The sequence below is a fragment of the Petaurus breviceps genome, unplaced genomic scaffold, assembly GCF_028583685.1.
Source record: "Petaurus breviceps papuanus isolate PSGF00001 unplaced genomic scaffold, PetGlider_PUasm1.0 90865, whole genome shotgun sequence".
NCBI lineage: Eukaryota > Metazoa > Chordata > Mammalia > Diprotodontia > Petauridae > Petaurus > Petaurus breviceps.
The window spans coordinates 11304978-11327045 of record NW_027187367.1 but is presented as its reverse complement, the minus strand read 5'-3'; the positions used below and the strand labels follow the sequence as shown (position 1 = coordinate 11327045).

At 41.7% G+C, this 22068-nt stretch overlaps 1 protein-coding gene across 4 annotated transcripts in view; it reads right to left on the bottom strand.

The window, feature by feature from the left end:
• Window positions 1-22068, bottom strand: part of KCTD20 (potassium channel tetramerization domain containing 20) — a 74373-nt gene that overhangs the window by 11103 nt on the left and 41202 nt on the right. For all 4 annotated transcript variants that reach the window (XM_069073560.1, XM_069073558.1, XM_069073561.1 and 1 more), the window contains 4 exons: window positions 15732-16005; window positions 5001-5103; window positions 4538-4658; window positions 2016-2213 (listed from right to left, as the gene is read on the bottom strand). In XM_069073560.1, coding sequence (XP_068929661.1) covers window positions 2016-2213; window positions 4538-4658; window positions 5001-5103; window positions 15732-16005 — 696 coding nt within the window. The remainder of the gene's footprint in view (window positions 1-2015; window positions 2214-4537; window positions 4659-5000; window positions 5104-15731; window positions 16006-22068) is intronic.

Sequence of the window (22068 nt, the reverse complement as noted above, 5' to 3'; positions counted from 1 at the left end):
ATTAAACCACCAAAAATTACTTTACAGAGGTAGAAAAAATAACAACAAAATTCATCTGGAAGAACAAAAGGTTAAGAACATCAAGGGAATCAATGAAAAAAATGTGGCCTAGTTATATCAGATCTCAAATTATATTATAAAGTGATAATCATTAAAATAACCTGGTATTGGCTAAGAAATAGAGTGGAATAGCTCAGGTACACAATACATTGTAGCAAATGACCACAGTATTTTAGTGTTTGATAAACCCAAAGATCCAAGTTTTTGGGACAAAAACTTATGATGTGACAAAAACTGTTGGGAAAACTAGAAAACAGTATGGTGGAAACTAGGTATTAACCAACATTTCACACCATATGCCAAAATAAGGTCAAAATAAGTATATGATTTAGGCATAAAGGGTGATGCCACTGGTGAATGAGGAGATCATGCTAGACCATCTCCAGTTGTCCTGATCGACATCTTGCCCCTGGGCCCAGGTGGCTTCAGAGGAGAAAGGCTGGTGACCTTGCACAGCCTACCCTCCCCCAAATCCGATTCACTTGCAAGTCATGGCACCATCTTCCTGATGTCACGATCCTCTTTGAGAACAAAGGACAGACAGCAACAATAACAACAAGGAGAGAATGAAATAGTTTACCTGACAGGTCTATCGATAAGGGAAGAATTTAGGACCAAATGAGATAGAAGGCATTATGAAATATAAAATGGAGAATTTTGATTATACAAAATTAAAAAGGTTTTGCACCAACAAAACCAATGTAACCAAAATTAGAAGGAAAGCAGAAAACTGGGAAAAAAATTTTAAAGCAAGTATCTCTAATAAAGGCCTCATTTCTCAAATATATAAGAACTTTATAAATTTATCAGAATAATAATTATTATATATTATAGTATTACATATATTATAATATTACACATAATAATATGTGATATGATATTATAATAAATTTCTAAGAATACTAGTCATTCCCCAACTGATAAAAGGTCAAAGGATATGAATAGGCAGTTTTCAGACAGAAATCAAAGCTATCATCACATGAAAAAATGTTCTAAATCACTACTGATTAGAGAAATGCAATTTAAAACAACTCTGAGGCACTACCTCACACCTATCAGATTGTCTAATATGACAAAAAAGGAAAATGATAAATGTTGGAGGGAAAATGATAAAATTGGGAAAACTGGGACACCAATGCACTGCTAGTAGAGTTGTGAACTGATCCAACCATTATGGAAAGCAATCTTGAACTATGCCCAAAGGGCTATCAAACTATGAGTATGCTTTGATCCAGCAACATCACTACTAGGACTGTACTTCAAAGAGATTTTTTAAAAAGGGAAAAAGAATCTAGTTGCACAAGAATATTTATAGCAGCTGGCTAGGAATTTCATTGTGGCTAAGAATTGGAAATTGAGGGGAATGCCCATCAATTGGGTATGGCTGAACAAGTTGTGGTATATGATTGTAATGGAATATTACTGGGCTGTAAGAAGTGACAAGTTATATTATTTCAGAAAAACCTGGACTTAAGTGAACTGATACAAAGTGAAGTGAACAGAACTAGGAGAATGTTGTACATGATAACAGCAATACCATATGAGGAAGAATTGTAAATGACTTAGCTAGTCTCTACAATACAATCATACAAGGCAATCAGAAAGGATTTATGATATAAAATGGTATTTGCTTCCAGAGAAGGAACTGATGGCATTTGAATACAGATCAAAGCATACTATTTTTCTCTCTCTTTCTTTCTTCTTTCAATCCTTTCTTTTCTTCCACAAAGTGATTAATATAGACATGTTTTACATGATGGCCCATGCATAACCTGTATTAGACTGCCTACCACCTCAGGGGGCAAGGAGCAGGAGAAGGAAGGGCTAGAATTTGGAACTCAAACTTACCAAAAAAAAAACCCACAACAAATGTTAAAAATTATTTATACATGTCATTGGAGGAAAAAAATAAAATATTATTTTAAATGGAAAAAAAATAAATGCAGAGCTCCTACTTTGGGAGTATTCCTCCCCCATGGGTGGAGGATGGTCCTCGTCCCAGTCTACAGAGTCCTCGTCAGTCAGCACCACGATGTGGCACTCCCGTTCCCCTTTCTTGGCACTGCCCACCATGATGGGCAAGATCAGCTCCTCGAGGTAGTGATCAAACTGCTTGTGAGCTCCATCATTGGAGAGCTCATGTAGCAAAGCACCTGAGGGGAGAAAATGCACGTTCAAATCCCCTCTTGCAGTCCAGCACTGAACACAATACCTGGTACATACCAGGGACTAAAGGCTTATTGACTGACTGACCACTCCTATTTCCAGAGGCAAACAGGCCGAGGAACAGGAATTATCTTCATTTTTTGGAGTGACAGTAGCAGCTGCCTCAGAGTGAGGCTCACAAATGAGATGATCATAGTATATGATGCACTTTTTTATTTGTTAAATTTTTTTTTTTAAAAGCAATTGGGGTTAAGTAACTTGCTCAAGGTTACACGGCCAGTTATTATTTCTGGGTGTGGTGCTGAGTATCTGAGCCCGGATTTGATCCAGGTCTTCCCGACACTGGAGCCGGTGCTCTTACTGAGCCACCTGGCCGCCCCTAAGCAATTAGGGTTAAGTAACTTGCTCAAGGTTACACGGCCAGGTGTTTCTGGGTGGGTGTTAAGTGTCTGAGCCTGGGATTCAATCTCCAGGTCTTCTCAACACTGGAGCCGGTGCTCTTACTTGCTGTGTTACCTGGCTGCCCCTTATTTGTTAATTATAAAAATTTTTTTTTTCTGGGTCCAGCTCCTCCCCCCACCCATTGAGAAGGTAAGCAATGGGGAATATGATGCCCATTATCCACATGGAGTCATTTTGCAATTTTTTTTGGAGGGGGGAAGGCAGGGCAATTGGGGTTAAGTGACTTGCCCAAAGTCACACAGCTAAGAGATGTGTGAAACTGGACTGAAATAAGTCTCGTCTATATCCCAAATCAAGCAAGCTTTCCACCATGCCACCTAGTTGCTAAGAGAGAAAGGATTATGGGGAGTATAGGGGGCCAAAGGAGAGAGGAGGAGATTTGGAATAGTTGTGGGATACAATATAGGAGGACAAATAATGAGGACAGAGGAGCAATTAGGGAAAAGTAAGAGGGCTGCCTTGCTGCATCAAGGGACTAACTGAGATGAGCTAACAAATTAAAGTAGTTCCCACCAACATGGCTGCATGACTTACTTCCTCCAGCACTTTTCAGCAGGGCATGAATATGACTGAAGGAAGTAGACAATGGGAGTCATCTATACAATATGATATACAAGTCCAGCCTAAGGATCACTGGTAAACTCTTCCATACCATGCTCTGGGAACCACTCCACTGGTGGTCTCCTTCAGAGAATGATACCAACTATGGTTTCAGGGAGTTAAAGTACCCAGAGGGGAAGGGTCAAATGAGGTCTGGAGAAATAAAGGGACTTCCATAGATTAGTGCCAAACCCAACAGAAAAGTGAAAATTCCAGGGGCCTTTCCACCTATATTAAGTATATGCTTTTCCCACCATGTTAATAACATACTTAACTTCATATATGATATAGTTGACCCTCTCCCTGCTCTGTCCCAAACCATTTTAACTTATAAGTCCCTTCTCTCCCACCACTCAAAGGATCTTTCATTTCTAATGTAATTAATTAAAGTTTTCTTAGCAAATTCTGACAGGACTTTATAGAAGGCATTAATTACCTCTTTTTTTACAGCTAGATAGTCCAGAGAAGTGAGGCCACATGTTGATTCATTGTTTTCAAATTTTCTGGCTCCTGTTTACTCTAATACCCCACAATAACTTGAATTGAGTGAAGAAACTAACTATTGTGGGAAACTGCCATCACAGATGGTTTTCAATCCAGGCTCCAGTTTAGACTTGATATGGAAGACTCAATCCATTCCAAGCAAATACAAGGTAACTTCCCTTGGTAACTGGCAGGTAGGTGGGTGGTGAAGTAGATAGACTATTGGAGTTGGAGTTGGATGACCTGAATTCAAATCATAACACTCCTACTCATGATCTCTATCGGAAGCTAGATGATACACTGGGCCTGGGGCTAGAAAGACCCGAGGTCATCCTTTGTCTAGCCCAAGGATCATGTGGCACACCCTCACCTACCAGCTCCTGGGAACCACTTATCCAACTTGTCAAATCCAGCCTCAGACATTTATAGTTGTATGATCCTGGATAAGTCACTTAACCTCTGTCTGTATCAGTTTCCTCAAATATATTGGTAAAGTGCTGAGTAGAGAGCTCAGCCCATTGTTGTTGCTGTTCAGTCGTTTTCTTGGTTTTCTAGGGTTTTCTTGGCAAAGATACTGGACTGGTTTTGCCATTCCCTCCTCCAGCTCATTTTCCAGACAGGCGGGGAGAGGTCAAGTGATTTGCCCAGTAGTGTCTGAGGCTGGATTTGAACTTGGGAAGATGAATCTTCCTGACTTCAGGCTCAGAACTCTAACCACTGAACCACCTAGCTATAAATCCTAGCTATTGATTTCTTTGGTACTTACTCAGATCTTGACACTTGATGGTGTTGAAGTCAAAGTTAATGCAGAGATAGTCACAGGTGTCTCTAAGGTCAGGGATGGAAATTCCATCAGGACAGTTAATGATTCCAGTTTTGTAATAATCCTGGAGAGAAAAAAAATGTGGTCACAGAAAATAAGAAATTACCCCCTTTTGCAATTCACTCTTGGTTATATCAAAATGACTTTTGAATTAGGTAATGCCCAAATGTATTTGTAAGATGGAAAAATTACTAAAGGATTCCCTGCTGGCCTGACTGTTTAATCATGTCCCAGAACCTGGGGAGAAGGGACACGCAGGCCAAGGGGGCAGAAAGCAAGGACAAAAAAGCCAAAGCAGGTGAATCTTGAACTGAAACCCTATAGGGTTATAGAAGGCACTGATGTGGAATCTCACAGCGGCTGACTCAGCAGTCTCTGAGAAGGAAGAAAAGGGTACGCTCCTTACCAGCACTGTTCGAAACACAGTGGCACTGATCCCTTCGGCAATCTCAAACTCTCCTTTCTCATTGGGCCGGGTAAAGTTATACTCTCTTCCTGGACCAAACATCCTAAAAGACAACAATGCTAACTGTTAACTCCCCCAGTATCACAAAGGTGACCTTTCCTTCCTTACTCCATTCCCCCAGCCTGACACCAAAGGGTTCCAGGACCAGTTTTCCAGAGGTCAAGGAAAAAGAAACTGACCAGGCCCAGGAAGGCGCTGGCCACTGGGGGCAGTGACGTACCAGGACCAATGGCTAATTGCTTCAGGAGCCTGGCTTATGAGGAGGAAGGGAGCAATCAGTTGTTGAGGGGCATAGGGAATGTGTGGGGGCAGGCCCAGACAGTGGCATACACACACAGGGCTGGACTTTGGAGAAATTCTTCATTAGGTGAACTTTACCTTCTCTGTCCTTGATTCTACAAAAACCTGGTGCCCCTGTGCAGCACCTTAGGCCCTGTTCTGTAGCAAACCCTGCCTCACTGTTTTCTGGTCCTAGTCTTTCCTTCCACGTCCACTGAAATTTGCCTGTCCCATGCCTTTTTCTAGGGGGTCCTGCTTGTCACCTTTTTTTTTTGGCGGGGCAGGGCAATTGGGGTTAAGTGACTTGTCCAAGGTCACACGGCTAGTAAGTGTTAAGTGTCTGAGGCCAGATTTGAACTCAGGTCCTCCTGACTCCAGGACCAGTGCTCTATTCACTGTGCCACCTAGTTGCCCCTTCGTTACTTTTCTAATGAGGCAAATGGCTAATGTGTTCAAAGGATCATATGGTTTAGAGCTAGAGAGAGCACCCTGGTTAATAAGGGACAGCATTTAAATAGTGCTTTATAGTTTGCACAAGGCTTTACTTACTTAGCTCGTTCAATCTGCACAGTAACCCTGAGGTGGGTGCTATTATTATCCCCATTTTACAGATGAGGAAACTGAAGTAGGCAGAGCTTAAATGACTTGCCCAGGATCAAACAGCTAGCAAGTTTATGAGGCAGGATGTGAACTTGGGTCTGTCCAGCTTCAAGTCCAATGCTTTTATTTCATGGAGGAGGAAACAGAGGCACAGACAGGTGAAGGTGACATGACTTATCCGTGGTCATAGAGACAGTAAATAGTAGAGCTGTGATTCAGATCCAGGTACAGTAACTCCAAGGCAGCTAGGGGGCACCATAGCACACAGAACGCTGGACCTGGGGTCAGGAAGGCTCATCTTCCCGAGTTCAAATCTGTCCTCAAACACTTACTAGCCATGTGACCCTGGGCAAGTCACTTCACCCTGCTTGCCTCAGTTTCCTCATCTGTAAAATTATCTGGAGAAGGCAATGGCAAACCACTCTAGTGTCTCTGCCAAGAAAACCTCAAATGGGGTCAGATATGGAGATACCATTGACTGAATAACAATCATCACTAACGTGAAGTCATTTGTTCTTTTCATTATATTGCTGCTATGTTAAAAGGAGAGAGCCAGGGCCCCTTCTCTCCTGTCATGGACATTGTAGTGGTGAACCTTCTGGAAAATCTGCTGCCAATTTGGGGTTTGGGAACCCCAAAGAGTGGCTCTGACTGTGAGAATTTCAGGGCAGGTCAGCAGAAGGCCCACTTGGCAGGCAGGGGCCAGCAACTGCCAAAGCTGCACGGCTGAACTTGGACCAGCCTCACTCTCCCTATGATCTCAGAGAGATCCAGGAGCAGCAGGGAAGCCTGGACGTTCATTCACATCTTTCGTCCTGCCACTGGAGATTCCTCCTAGGTGCCCCAGGTCCTTCATTTCTATTATTTCCATGGTATTCCTAGGCATGCATGGGCTGGGAGACCCAAACTCAAAGTATAGAAAGAATGGTTTGCTCCCATCATTTCCCTTGATTTATGAATCACAGCCATCCCCCACCAGTAATGTTGAAGGGAGTGGTGTGATCTAGTTTTTACAAGTTGTTAGCATTCATGCCTGGGCAGGCTGCATTTCAAAGGTCAGAAGACACATGATCCCTGAATCACATGCTTTCCAAATCACTGCCCTTCGCACCAGGACTTCTTCCCCTCTCAATGTTTTCTAAGAACGCTGCTAGTGCTCTCCTGGAAAGCTCAGGATGAGTTCCAGCTGAGGGACTCATTAGAATGGTCAATAATGGTAGACACTGTGCCCACGGTCCTTTCATAGCTTTTTTCAAGGAATTTGGTAGCTGGTTTGGGTCTTCCTTCTCTGCTTATCCATGGTCAGAATCCTCAGGGACTCCAATATTCCTGCTGACGGCTCCTCTGACAAGGTGGACATGCAATTCTTCTGACTTCCTTAACTCTTGGCCCCACACAAGGAATGGTTCTATCTCCACATGTCTTGGAAATAGTTCTCTCTCTCTCTCTCTCTCTCTCTCTCTCTCTCTCTCTTACACACACACATGTATATATGTATGTATACGTACAGATACAAGTATATACATGCAAATATACACACACACATATGTGTGTGTATGTCTAAGGCTGAATTTGAACTCATGTTGGGAGCCAAAGAGGCCTGATCCAGGACTCAGATAATTAGGCAATGAGAGTGGATTTTAATATGAAATACCTCTTTGAGATGCTACTTTTTGTTAAGTTAGCTCCTGAATTCTTTGTTATGGGTTATACTTATAAGGATGTTACTTAAGTTCTGAGATCAATAGGCTCTACTCCAAGATTTTAGTTAAGAGCTAAAATACTTGATTCTGCACTCAGGGATCTTTGGGTGGTCAGCTCTAAACGTGACGTCCTTTGAGGACTGCAGTTTTGGCTTTGAAGTCTGCCCTCAATTGTATCCCTTTATGACTTGGGCTGCATTAGGAGGTACCTGAGGCCAGTCTCCTAGATAACAAATCCTTATCAAATTATCTATTCTGTGCTACTTCCAGGATATAACAGACTAAGATAATTATAAGAATACTTGAGTCCCCTCCCTTTGTCTCATTGCTCTATAAAAACCTTGTCCTAAGAATCAATAAACGGAGTTCATTGTTCTTCCCTGAACTACCCACACAGCCTGGTCATTTCTTATTCAAGTCTCCAAATCATGCTGAGTGCTGGACAATGAGCAGCCCACGGCAAACTCAGATCTTCTCAACTCCAGGCCTAGCATGCTATCCACCCTGCCACCTAGCTACCAATGAAATTTGCTGTGCAGTCATTCAGTCACATCTGACTCTTTGTGATCCCATTTAGGGTTTTCTTGGCAAAGATACTAGAATGGTCTGCCAATTCTTTCTCCAGCTCATTTGACAGATAAAGAAACTGAGGCAAACAGGATGAAGTGACTTGACCAGTGTCACACAGTTATTAAGTTTCTGAGGCTAGATTTGAACTCATGAAGATGAGCCTTCCTGACTCCAGGCTTGGTGTTCTGTGTACTATGGTGCCCCCTAGATGCCTCAAATTCTCATGTATAGAGCTTCTGTACATGTCACTCCTCTGCTCAAAAAAATCTTCAATAGCTCCATTTAACTTACCAAATAAAGTTCAGACTTCTTTACCTAGAATTCGAGTCCTGCAACAACCTGATACCCCACCCCCACCTTTTCAGCCTTATCTCCTATCACTCTTCTCATGCACTCCACACTCCATTGGACAATTCCTCAAGTATGCATTGTGTACTTATGTCTGTAAGTAGGCTGGTTTCTATGTCTGGAATAACTTCCCTCTATCTCTCAGAGAGCTTTGGAATTCCTACCCTAAGCCCATACTCTCCTAACTGACAAGTGTGTAAGTGCAAACCCACATGGCCCACTGTATCCTGACAGCCCTAGACATGCTTCTCATTCCACCCCTGTCATCTCTCCACCATCTGCTTTATCACCTGTTCCTCAAATCAATACTGCCCTTGCTACTGGAAATATAGTGTCAATCAACTCCTTTCTGACTCTCCTCCACATTCCCATAACTTCCCAAACCAAACACCATTTCCCTCGATGTGTTATCTCCCTTGATTAGTGTAAGGATGACGCTTGACTGAATCACTCACTCAATCATCCTGCCCCCCCATCACCTGAAGCAGCTAGCTTAACCAGAACACCTCTACTGAATCAATCAAGGGTATAGACAAGTTGAGCTGTCTATACTCTTCAAGAAGTCCCTGGAAGCCATTAGATAAAGTGGAGTAATGCTCCCCCAAAGGATTCAGTCAAGCCCTGTGTGTCTTCTCTAAAACAATAAGACATTTGGAACCTGGATACTCTAGTTTTTAGCAGCTTAGGAAAGAGGGAAGCTCTGGCCAAGTCACTGAGAAGGAATTGTCTCGAGGGGAAATGATTAAGGTATATGTCTTCCCACTTCTCCCCTTACCCCCAACTAGAGAATGACCTTGCAAATTCTAAAGGTCAAAGGGTTTAGACTCATCAGGGTCCTAAGAAGCATCCCCAGATCGTCAGTGATGGATGACTGTGTCTGCACTGCATTGAGAACCAGGGACAAACTAGATAGTCAAGAAAGTCAGCTTCAGAATTTTACAAGAAACCCAGCAGACTATCATACTGCAACTAAGTGAAAAACCTTGAGGACTCCAGCAAAGGGACTGGGAGCTGTGAATGATCCCCTTTGCCACAGTACTCCAAACTGGAACTCACTTTCTCCTGGTCTCTATGTATACTTGTGGGAGAATGACATAGACTTTGGAGGAGAATGTTTCATACCAATTGTTCTACCTTGTTCTACCTAACAACTACCTTGGTTAATGTCTCTTTCTAAAAATGAATTAAGTCTGGCTGACTAATTCATCTCAATGGGTGAGCAATGAAGGGAGCCGACTGGTGAGAGTCACCTTCCTAAAACCTAAAGGTCCCATAAAACCCTAAAGGGAGAAGCATCAGCCTTACTCTCAGAACCCAGCCTGCCAGTGGAGTGGAGTGGAGCTTAGACAGGGTAGCTTCAGAGCAAATGTTATGTTAGAATATAAGCTCCATGAAGGCAGGGGTTATCTCAGTTTTGTACTTTGCCCTTCTCCCACCCTAGCATTCACACATAGTAAGCCCCATGAATTCATTTTTGTCTAATAAATTCTTCCCCATCTTTTAAAGCCCAATTCAAATGCCACCTCCATCAATAAAGCTCTTCCTGACTGGTGGATAAAGACCTTCCTCAGACTTCTCACAGTACTCTGTTAGACTACATGCTCTCAGAAAACTGCAATAACATCTGATCTAATCATTCGATCACCCTGAGCACAGCACAGTGCTCTCTACACACTGAATGGCTCAGTTAAAAATACCATGCTCCAGACAGATGCTAGCTTCTATAGGAAGATAACTCCCTTAATCACGTAGGACATGAGCTCTAAGTAATTATTTTTTTGGAGAAGGGAAGGCAAGGCAATTGGGGTTGACTGGAGCAAGGCCATATAGTTAGTTAAGTGTCAAGTGTCTGAGGCCGCATTTGAACTCAGGTCCTCCTGACTTCAGGGACGGTGCTCTATTCACTGCCCCATCTAGCTGCCCCTGCCATTTTTTTTTTCTAAATAAGGGTTTTCATGAACCCATTCCTACTCTTAAAACCCCAGAGTTATAAAATTTTCAAGCTGGAAGTGTTCACAGAATCTAATTTCTTCACTCACAGATGAGGAAACGAGTTAAGATGAGAGAGAGAGGACTTTTTCCAAGTCCACACTGCTGGTAAGCAGTAGAGTCAGAATAAGAAGCCAGGTTGCTCCCGAGCCAATGTTCGTCCTACTATAGAATCCTACCTAGTCTTTGGCACGATCTGGTAAGTCAGTTGGCCAGAATTATGGGTAAAATCTGTCACCACATATCAGCAAAGAAACTAACTGGCTCACAGAAGAATCAAACAATCAATATTTCTTAAGCGTCTACTATGTGCTTAGCACTGGGGATGCAAAAAGAGGCAAAAGTCAGTCTCTGCCCTCAAGGAGCTCACAATCTGATGGGATAGAAAACCCAAGAACATCATGCCCCCAACAAAAGGATTCTAAGCCATCAAGCTAACCAGCCATGTTGCCAACAGATTTCATTCTCCTCTCCATCTAGGTCTAATCCAGTCCTAGACTCACAGTACTACTCGAAGACATGACATTCACATTATGACCTTACCTTCAACAATTTGTCTAGATTTTCTGTCTTGGTAGTACTTTCATTGGCTCATATGCTTAAAACGGTTGGAATCCATTATGGTGTGCACTGCACCAATGAAGAACACATTTTGACCAAGACTGGGGGGGGGGGGAGGGTGGCAGGAACTTCAACCTAGAGAAATATTTTTATATTCTAGCCTTCTTCTGGTTCAAAAATTTGAGGAAACATTTAAATTTGCTCCATGTTCAAATTGGTTCATTTATTAAAACCAAAAACATTAAATATATGGGTTCAGTTAACAAAAAAAAATTATCAATCACCTATTAGGTTATCTGATAGAGGAGACAAAAAGCCTAGATGAAACATAGAAATACAATAATAGTTTAGCTCTCAAAGCTTTAATAGCAAGACACCCAATATAACATTAAAGAGACAATTTGTTTTAAATGTAGTACAAACTTTTGGGACACTATGTATAATAACATTAGTATAATATAAATGTGCTGTGACTGTACTCAAAGATAAATCACTTTTTCCCCACTGGGGAGATATACTTGTAGTTGTTTTTCTAGCCATGGAAATCAATCAAAGCTGTGCCAGCCACATCATTACTCAATTCTTGTGACCAAAGGCACCCGTTTATTTACAAGGCCACTGGCCAGGACTGGGATTATCACCTGAGGTTACAACGAAAAGTACACAGAATGTGAAGACCTCTGTTCTAATCCTGGCTCTGACACAGATTAACTGTGTGGCTTTTTGGCAAATGACTTCTTCCTTCTGGACCTGTTTATTCATTTGTAAAATTAAAGCACTGAATTAGACAGTCTACAAATTTCCTTCTAGCACTAAATCTTTTTTTTTTCAAAGTCTAAGAATTATATTTAGTAATGAAACACATGGAATAAAAATACTGGGGTCTCAAATGATTTTAAAAATGAAATGTCCAACTTAGTCCAAAACTTTCAAAAGCCCTTTTGGAGTTTACCATCATGAACCTAGATAACAGACCTGTTGCTTCAAAATAATTCAGGTGTTTAGCACTAAATCTTCTAATACTTTATAATAGCTCTTAGCTTTTTTTTGTGTCTTCGACTCCTTTTGCAATTGGGAAAGCCTAAGAACCCCTTCTGAGTATATTGCTTTTAAATGCATAAAATAAAATATATAGCATTACAAAGAAAACTAATTATATTAAAAGTAGTTATCAAGATATAAAAAAAAGTTCACAGACCACAAGTCAAGATGCCTGTCCTAGACTAAAGTATGGTGCTCTAACCATCAAAGTTAACCAGACCCCAAATTATGATTATAATAAGGCAGGAGTGGAGAAAATTTTTTTAAATCTTTTTTTTTCAGTTATCCAAAGAATGTAGCAGAGAAGAAGCTCTAAGGGAAAATAGAGAAAATTATTTCTTCAAGAGGTAAGGTGGGAAAGTATCTTTGGAAAAGAATGTGGTATAAAAATGTAAAATTTTTTTAAATTAAAAAAAAGATGTAATGCAAGGGAGCAAACAGGGAAGGGGACAAGTCTATGGGAAATGTTCTTTAAAGGGAAAAATAGCACATGGGTTATTGATGACAGATAATAAAGTGATAGATAATAAGGGAACTCTAAAAGGAACCAAGAAACAGCAGGTGGTAGAAACTCAATTTCATATAACTTGGCAGTATAGATGACTTTAGAAAATGAAAGGGAAGAACAACTAATTCTGAGAAACAGTGGCCTTGCTGGCAAACCTAAACCCTAAAAAAGCTGATCTTTTTTCTAGATTAAAATGTGATCATTTATTTGGAAAGCACAGGGCATTCTCGGAAAGTGAAATCTCATCTTGGTCATTTCATTCAGGTCAATGCATATCAAAAGACATTCTAGGAATTCCATAGGAAGCTTTCCTGCATTTTTGTTGTCTGCAGGGCATTTCTTTCCCTCATTCCCCCTCCTTCATCCCCCCCGCCCCCATTCTCTGTCTCTCTCTCTCTCTGTCTTTGTCTCTTTCTATCTCTCTGTCTCTCAAGTTGAACCAAGATAGTACAAAGCTATGTCCCACATTGGTTATTTCGGCATCTTTCCCACACAGAGTTCATGAATCTCTTTCTTGTACATCCTCCTTGCTGGACTAGAGAAGTTTGCCACCTCCAACTGACATGTAGTTCAATTAAGATCAGAAGCAACAGGGGTGGCTAAGTGGCACAGTGAATAAAGCACCAGGAGTCAGGAGGACCTGAGTTCAAATCCAACCTCGGACACGTAGCACTTACTAGCTGTGTGACCTTGGACAAGTCACTTAACCCTAACTGCCCTGCCCTACCCCCTCCAAAAAGCCAAAAAAAAAAAAGTAAGATCAAAAGCAACATATCATGGGAGGCACTAAGGGATAGTGGGAGAAATTCTGGAGTTGAAGTCAAAGGATTTGAATTTTAACATTGCCACTAAACTGCTTGTGTGACCTCAGGGAAATCCCTTAACCTCTCAATCTCTTTTCATTTGATACTATTTTACTTGGTGATTTCTTCAATTCCCATGAATTCAGTTATATCAGCATCTATGCTGATGATTTTCAAATCTCCTTGCAGCCTTAACCCCTCTGCAGACTTTTAGTATCATATTGGATATGCCTATTGGACATCTCCAAGAGGATGCTGCATTAAAAACTTCACACTCAATGTCCCGATTTGAACTTTTCTTCCCCTTCCCCACCTTCCTCTCCCAACTGATCCTTCCCTGTTACTACAAAGGGCACCACCATCTTCCCAGCTATCCAGGCTCACAACCTTGGTGTCATTCTCAACTTCTCAGCTGTCTCTCACTCCCCATATCCAACCTATTGCCAAGTTCTGTCAATGCTACCTCTCACATATACCCCCTTCTCTTCTTTGACACTACCATAACCCAGACACCCTCATCACATCATGCCTGGACAACTGCCATAGCCTACTTGGTTGGTCTGCCTGCCCAGGCCATCCTCCACTCAGCTGTCAGAGTGATCTTCCTAATAATAAGCAGCTTTGGCCATGTCACTACCCTCTTCAATAAACTCCAGTGGTTCCCTAGGATCAAATATAAAATCCTTTGGTTGGCTTTTAAAGCCCTTCCTTCTATGCAACATGACTAATGTGAAAATGTGTTTAATAGGAATGTATATGTAGAGCCCATATCAGATTGCACTCCATCTTGGGGAGGGAGGGGGGAAAATCTAAAACTTATGGAAGTGAATTTTGAAAACTAAAAACAAATAATTTAATGAAAAAAAGAGAAAATAACATAGCCCCCCCACCCCCATCTTTCCAGTCTTCCTATGCCTTACTCTGTTCCATGTTTTCTGGGATCCAGCGACACTGACCCTCCAACTCCCCATTCCAACCATTTTCACTGTCTTTTCTCCATATCTGGAAGGTTCTCCCTCCTCATCTCAGTCTTGTATCTTCCCTGGCTTCCTTTAGTTCTTAAATGAAACCCCACCTTCTGCTAGAGGCCTTCCCCATTCTTCTTTAATACCAGTGCCTCCCCCGCTGAGAGTATCTTCAATTTATCCTGTAGAAATCTTATTAGTACTCAGTTGTTTGCATGTGTTCTCTCCACCTTAGACTGCAAGCTCCTTGAGGGCAGGGGCTATTTTTGCTTTTCTCAACATCACTAATGCTTGGCACATAGTAAGAGCTTCATAAATCACTGCTGACGACTTCTCAGAGGTAGAACATCTGTTTCACTCTCCTTTTTTTTTTGTTAAACAATATGAGGTCACATACCACCTTGGTTATCCCAGCACCTTTCCCACAGAGTTCAGGGATGATCTCTCCCTTGCACATTCTCCCACGGGTAGCACTGGACCACAGACAAGCTTGTCCCCTTTGATTTACAGATGGTTCAAATTGAGGCCAGGAGTCACGAAGAAGTGAGGGGTAGTGGGAAAAATGCTGGAGTTATAGAGGATCTGGGTTTGAATCTTGACATTGCCTCTAACTACCTATGTGATCTTGGATAGATCATTTAACTTGACCTTAAATAACCTCTCTAGGCTCCAGTTTCTTCATCTGCAAAGTGGTTAGTCCAAATGCTGGTTAAAGTGCCTTTCAGCACTAAATCTATGATCCCATGATGTTCAGATCTCTAATTGAAGAAGAAACTGGAGGGGGTTAGAGAGATAAGCCTTAGTGTTCTTGTACTATGTTCTACCACTATAATTATATTTTAATTTCCTTTTATGGGATATATTCACAGGTTTTGCATAATGACCCCCCAAAACCCCTATGCCTGAATACATACAGCTGTCTGTCCTCTGTTATAGAAAGATAAATAATTTTTCAAAAAAGACTGTGTCATTTTTTTTTGTCTCTTTAGACAGGACAAGTGTGTAGGTATTTCTATGGACAGATTAAATAATAGGTATGACCAGGATAGTAAATGTTTAACAACCAGGTACACCAATAACCTTTAAGTTTAATATGCATCACTAACATTTTCTCCATTACTTTCCTAAGTCAAGACAACAATACAATAAATCAAAGCCTGATTTGTATTACTTGTGGATTTATGAGGTATAAATGCTCACTGAATTTAACAACTGGTTCTGGTTTGAGCTGGCTTCAATGTAACTCTGGGCATACCCATTCTTCCCACGCTAAAGAACAGAGTGAACTTGCTGGGAACCGTTACCTTCCCAACATCGTGTCAGGATGAGCGGTGAATATCTGTGGGTTGACCACAAAACGCGTGCCGTCGACAAGCAGAGTCACCTTCTCTGGAGCGTGGGGATGTGAGTTACAGCTGAAGCCCGAACTGCTGTTTCCAAACCGTTCTGCAGCAGTAAAGGGCTCATGGCTCCTCTTACTTCCAGTTTGAAAGCAAGTGCCTTTGATGTCTTCAGCAAGGGGTGGGACATTGGAGAACTGATGACTGGCCAGCTGAGAGGTGTAATCAAGTAACAGATCTACAAACAAACCAAAAACAAACTTTAAGAACAAAAGTCTAAGAAGAAGGATCTTATTCTAGGAATTGGACAGAAGAGTCTGGCAGGGTGTGGTGGCACATGCCTGAAATCACAGCTCCAGGGGAGGCTGAGCTTGGTGGACCAGGAGTTCTGAACTGGAGGAGGGTCAAAGCCCATCATCTGCCCACATGCAGTCTGGCACTAACATGGGGAGTCTCCCCAGGAGTGGTGAAGGGGGAGAGGGGAACCACCAGAGTGCCTAAGGAGGGATGAACTGTTGGGCCAGGTTGGAAACCTCCCGCATCTAGCAGTGGTAGGGTAGGCCCACGAGTGGCTGCTGCTCATCCAATCTGGCTGAGACAGGGACACCTAGTCTCAAAAATTCAAAACAAAAGCCAGGAAAGTTTTCAGGTGCTCTACAAAGGAAATGTTCTTGGAAAGTAGCAAATAGAAAAGAAAAGAAAAGAAAAGAAAAGAAAAGAAAAGAAAAGAAAAGAAAAGAAAAGAAAAGAAAAGAAAAGAAAAGGAAAGAAAATCCATTGGTTTCTCCGATCCCCAGAACAGAGACCTATAGATGAGAATGCTTTTCAGTTTTAGGCAAGAGGTAGGACCGTGAAGGCACCATCACCCCAACTTTCTAGACAGGAGCAAAACTTCTTCTGGGTAGTAAGAAACCATACCCACTGTGCACTATTATCTAAGCAGGATAATGATACTAGTTACCCTAAAATCACTTTTCCTTCCATTTTTAAAAAGTAATATTTTATTTTTCTCCAGTTACACAACAATTTTTAACAGTCATTTTGAAAAGCTTTTGATTTCCAAATTTTCTCTCTCCCTTTCTCACCTCCCCCCTCCCTGAGACAGTAAGCAATTTGATATATTTTCCTTCCATTTTTAAAACAAGAAATGCTCAGGAAAAAAATGCTAGAAATAAAAATTATCTGTGTCATTACCAGTCACACATCAGTATTTTCTTCCTAAGTCTGAGCTGAACTTTTCTACCAATCTGAATTTTTATAACTGTAAAATGGAGATTATAATTATACTATTTACTTTGGAGAGTTTTTGTGAGGACAGCAGTATGTATTTGAGCTAATAAAATATTCTAGGTATATAAAATATGATGTGAAAATATAATATACTTTGAGTTAACATGATAATCTAGATGTGAGATATAATAGAATAGAAATATAATATACTTTTGAATGAATATAATAACCTAAGAAATATAATACACTTTTGGATTAATATAATAACCTAAGGTATACTATGATATTATGTGAAAATGATATAATATGACATAATGCAATGTAATATAATGTATATGTGGATAAATGACATGATAAGATATATGAAATGATATAACAGGATATGACAATGTATGATAAAATGATTAATATAATACATGATGTGATATGATGCACAATATGACATGATATGATATATAGCATAATATAATACAACTTGAAATAACATAATATGATATATAATACAATATAACCTAGTGTAACATAATATAAATATTGCAAGCAAGAAATAATGGGGACCCCGAATACCACCTAAAGCTCATAGATTTAGAGTGGTTGTCATTTAGTCTAACCACTAATTTTGCAATTGAGGAAACTGAGGCCCAGAGAGGTTAAGTGACTTGCCCAAGGTTGCAAGAAGGGTCAGAAGTGAGATCTGAACTTGGGTCCTCTTGCTCCAAATTCAATGTTCTTTTCATGTGGCCACACTATCTCTTCCTGTTACTAGTGGATGGACTACAGTCTAAGGAGCATGATCTGGTAGAAAGAACACCTGCCTAGGAGTAAGAGAGTTCTAGCTCCCTGGTCCATCACTAAGTAGCTTGATTACGTAACTTCTCTGTTCCTCCATTTCCTCATCTGTAAAAGAGGATACTTCCTATACTTACCCATCTCATGGGGTTGTTGTAAAGATCAAACATGCCTAAATGCTTTGAAAAACAATCAAAGCTATACAGGTGGAAGATGAGCTTACTAATGACTAGTCTAGATTAAGAAAAGCTGATTTAAAAACACAGGGGAAAAAACCAGGGGTTATCAGAGAAACACGGGGTGGGGCTGTTGGGAGCACTACCAGTTAGGCCGTCCCCCAGGAGAGTGTGATACAGGCTGCATCAAAGCAAGGGGATGCATCAGTGCAGGAGCAAAAGCCAAGAAGGGAAGTTCAGAGATCAAGACCAGGACACTTAGAGCCCAGGAATGACAGCGATCGGGAGTCAGTCACACTGGGAAGCAAGCCACTATAAATCAAAATTGCCAGTGGTGTATTTGCATGCCCAGGCATGCGGGCAGTTTTGATGTGTAAGCACTGCCCCACCTGCCAGCACTCCTGTTAAGCCAGTAGAAGGGCCAGGACATGACGTCCTCTTTCTAAGGGGCCTCTATGAGACATGGGGTCAGGAATGCAAAGGTTCTCAGAAAGTTCACCATTTGGTTCATCTGGCCCAAAACTTTCTCAGCCCACAATATATTGGCATTATACCTACCAATATTGAGAGTCAAGCCTTTCACTGACCACAAATTCCTCTTGGCCATCAATCACTGGTGAAGGAAATGGTGGAGTTTCAGGGTGTGTGTCTGAAGAAGAGGGTCTCTGATGGCTTTCTCAAGCAATGATCACTGGGAGAAATCTACATGGCACTGGGATGCTTTAGCGAAAGGCCACCAGACTCACTATTTACACTACTGAAAGGACCAGACAGTCTGCTTCCCAAGTCTCTGGGAGGGTTTGCTGGTTTACGCAGAGAACCAAACCAGACCTTTAACCTACAAGGATTACTGGGGTCTGGTTTTGGTCAGTAGTATAAATAAATATATGTGGCCTTGAAGGACTCCAGAGTGTGAAGCAAGTCTCTTTGGAATAGCTTCTAATCCTTCCAAGTAGTGGTAGATCACCAGGAGAGTGATGTAAGTTGTGAAGGATGAGAAGAAATGAGAGCAGAATCTCTGGTTTGGGGCGGGGTGGGGGGGGAGAGGGGAACGTATACTTTGATTTTGAGTATGAATGGAATTCTTAAAATAAGATTCAGAACTGAGTAAGGTGGACCAGTTGTCCTGATTCCTCCATTAAACTCTGAGTTCCCTGAGAATAGAGACTATTTTTGCCTTTTTTGTATCCCCAGTGCTTAGTACAATATCTGGCATATAGTAGGTGCTTAATAAATGCTAACTGGCTGACTAATAGTAATTCCTGAAATAATAAAAGTATTGCCCTAACATCTGGGTGGTTCTGCCTGGCTATCTGGCTCTAGAGTGTGGTAGACAGTGACCTCAGCATTCAGTGCAGAGATGAGAGCTGACCAAAACAGAAAATGAAATTAATTTCTCGGTCAGTATAAGAAGGGTAAGCAAACTGAAGCCAGAATATTTCCCAGAGGAACAGTGGTGCTGGATTGACTTACCCAGGGGAAGACAAGGGTCATTTTAGTCAAATTTAGTCTACCATCAAAATGAAGGCATCTTGATTCTAGGAGAAACTACAAGTCTGTAATGAAGTCCAAGATGATCTGTGAGGGAACAGGGATGTAGCAGGGGAGAGAAAGGTTGCTGCATCTCTTTACATGTCCAGATGGAATCATTTGCCTTTGTACTACAGACAGCTGATATGGAAGAAAGTATGCCATGCTGGATCTGAGGCCACCATGAACTCCAGGAGACAAGATGAAGGATCTTTTTTGTCACACGCATGAACATTTGTCACATGCCCACTGGGTTAGTTTTGGTATTTAACACTATTCTAGAGGGCCGTGTATGCCCTGTCAGCAATGGATTCCCTTCCATGGAAGGAACTGGGTCTTCCCAAAGGACAGACAAGGGATCTGGGTTAGGACATTCTGATATTATCTCTGGCACGGCAGTGAAAAGTTTTACATGTTAGAATTGTCTTGTTTGTCCTTTGTCCTCAAAGAGGACAATGACATCAGGGGGTGATGCCATTACTTGCAAGTGAATTAGATTTAATTCAGGTAGGGTTGTGCAAAGTCATCAGCTTCACTCTCTCCTCTGGAACCATCTGGGTCCAGTGGCAGGACATAGATCAGGACAACTGGAGATGGCCCTGAAAGCAGTGGGAGGCCTTGACCTTTTTAAACTAATGTGTCTCCCAGGTCTCAGTTTATTCAGTGATTAAGGCTAAGTAAAAATGAGGCAAAGGGGTGGGGCGGAGTCAAGATGGCGGAGAAGAGACACAACCTCCCCGTGGCTCCAGCTTCCACCTTCCCCAATCCATGTAAAAAGGGGACTCTAAACAAACTTTGGAGCTGCAGGACCCACAAAATGACACAGAGAAGCTAACCTCCCGCTGAGGGCAGCAGGGCAGGCTGGCAGGAATAGGCCAGCACAGTGCTCTGGGAGCCAAGCCCAGAGGGACTCCAGATCAGCAGCAGCTGTGGCACTTTCCAGATTTATCAACACAGATACGAAGGACAAAGTGAGAGGTCAGTGCAGTCTGGACTTTGGGACCCAGTAAGTGGGAGTCTGTGGCTTTTACCCCATGGGCAAGAAGCCTCTGAGACCACTGCATGGCCAGCCAGCCTCATGTGGCAGCTTCAGCTCCCGGCCTACAGAGTGTAGGGGGACCAAGCACCCATCTGAGGGGTAATCGCTCTTGCTTTAACCTGCTTGGATCTGGATTACAGTCTAGGGTGGAGGTCCTGGGGTGTGTGACCAGCTTGCCAGAGCATGTGGAGACCTCAGAGAGGGCACCCAACTAATACCTCTGGCAGCTGAGAAAACCCCAGCATTTGGGACGAAAGCTCCCCTGTCTGGTGGCAGAGTCCTACTGTGGCAAAAAGCCCAGGGGTCAAGTGACTGAGGGGAGACATGACTAGGCAAAGGAAACAAAGCAGACAGAAGATTCCAACATTATACTCCTATTTTGGGGACAAAAAGGAGCAAAGCATGGAACTGGAGGAAGACAGTGAAGTCAGAACTCCTGCACCAAAAGCTTCAAAGGAAAATACAAGCTGGTTACAGGCCATAGAGGACTTTAAGAAGCAGATAAGAGAAGTGGAGGAAAAATTGGGAAGAGAAATGAGAATGATGCAAGAAAATTATGAAATGAGAGTCAACAGCCTGACTGAGGAAAATAACACCTTGAAAAATAGACTTACTCAAATGGCAAAAGAGGCTCAAAAAGGCAATGAGGAGAAGAATGCCATAAAAAGCCAAATTTGCCAGATGGAAAAAGAATCTCAAAAGCTCACTGAGGATTATCATTGCTTCAGAATTAGATTGGAGCAAATGGAAGCTAATGACTTTATGAGAAATCAAGATGCTGTTAAACAGATCCAAACAAATGAAAGAATAGAAGGCAACGTGAAATATCTTTTGGGAAAAACCACTGACCTGGAAAATAGATCCAGGAGAGATAATTTAAAAATTACTGGACTACCTGAAAGCCACGATCAAAGTAAGAACCTAGAAATCATCCTCCAGGAAGTTCTCAAAGAAAACTGCCCTGATGTTTTAGAATTAGAGGGCAAAATAGAGGTTGAAAGAACCCACTGATCACCTCCTGGAAAAGATCCCAAAAAGAAAACTCCTAGGAATATTATAGCCAGGTTCCGGAATTCCCAGATCAAGGAGAGAATATTACAAGCAGCCAGGAAGAAACAATTTGAATATTGTGGAAACGCAATCAGGACAACCCAGGATCTGGCAGCTTCTACAGTGAGGGATCGAAGGGCTTGGAATATGATATTCCAGAGGGCAAAGGAGCTGGGATTAAAACCAAGAGTCACCTACCCATCAAAACTGAGTATCATGTTTCAGGGGAAAATATGGTCATTCAGTGCAATAGAGGACTTTCAAGCATTCTTGCTGAAAAAACCAGAGTTGAATAGAAAATTTGACATTCAGATACAAGAAGCAAGAGAAGCATGAGAAGGTAAACAGGGAAAAGAAATCATAAGGAACTTATCAAAGTTGAACTATTAACATTCCTACATGGAAAAACAATAATTGTAACTTATGAAACTTTTCTCAGTAGTTGAAGGGAATAAACATAGATATATGTCCATATATGAGGGTATAT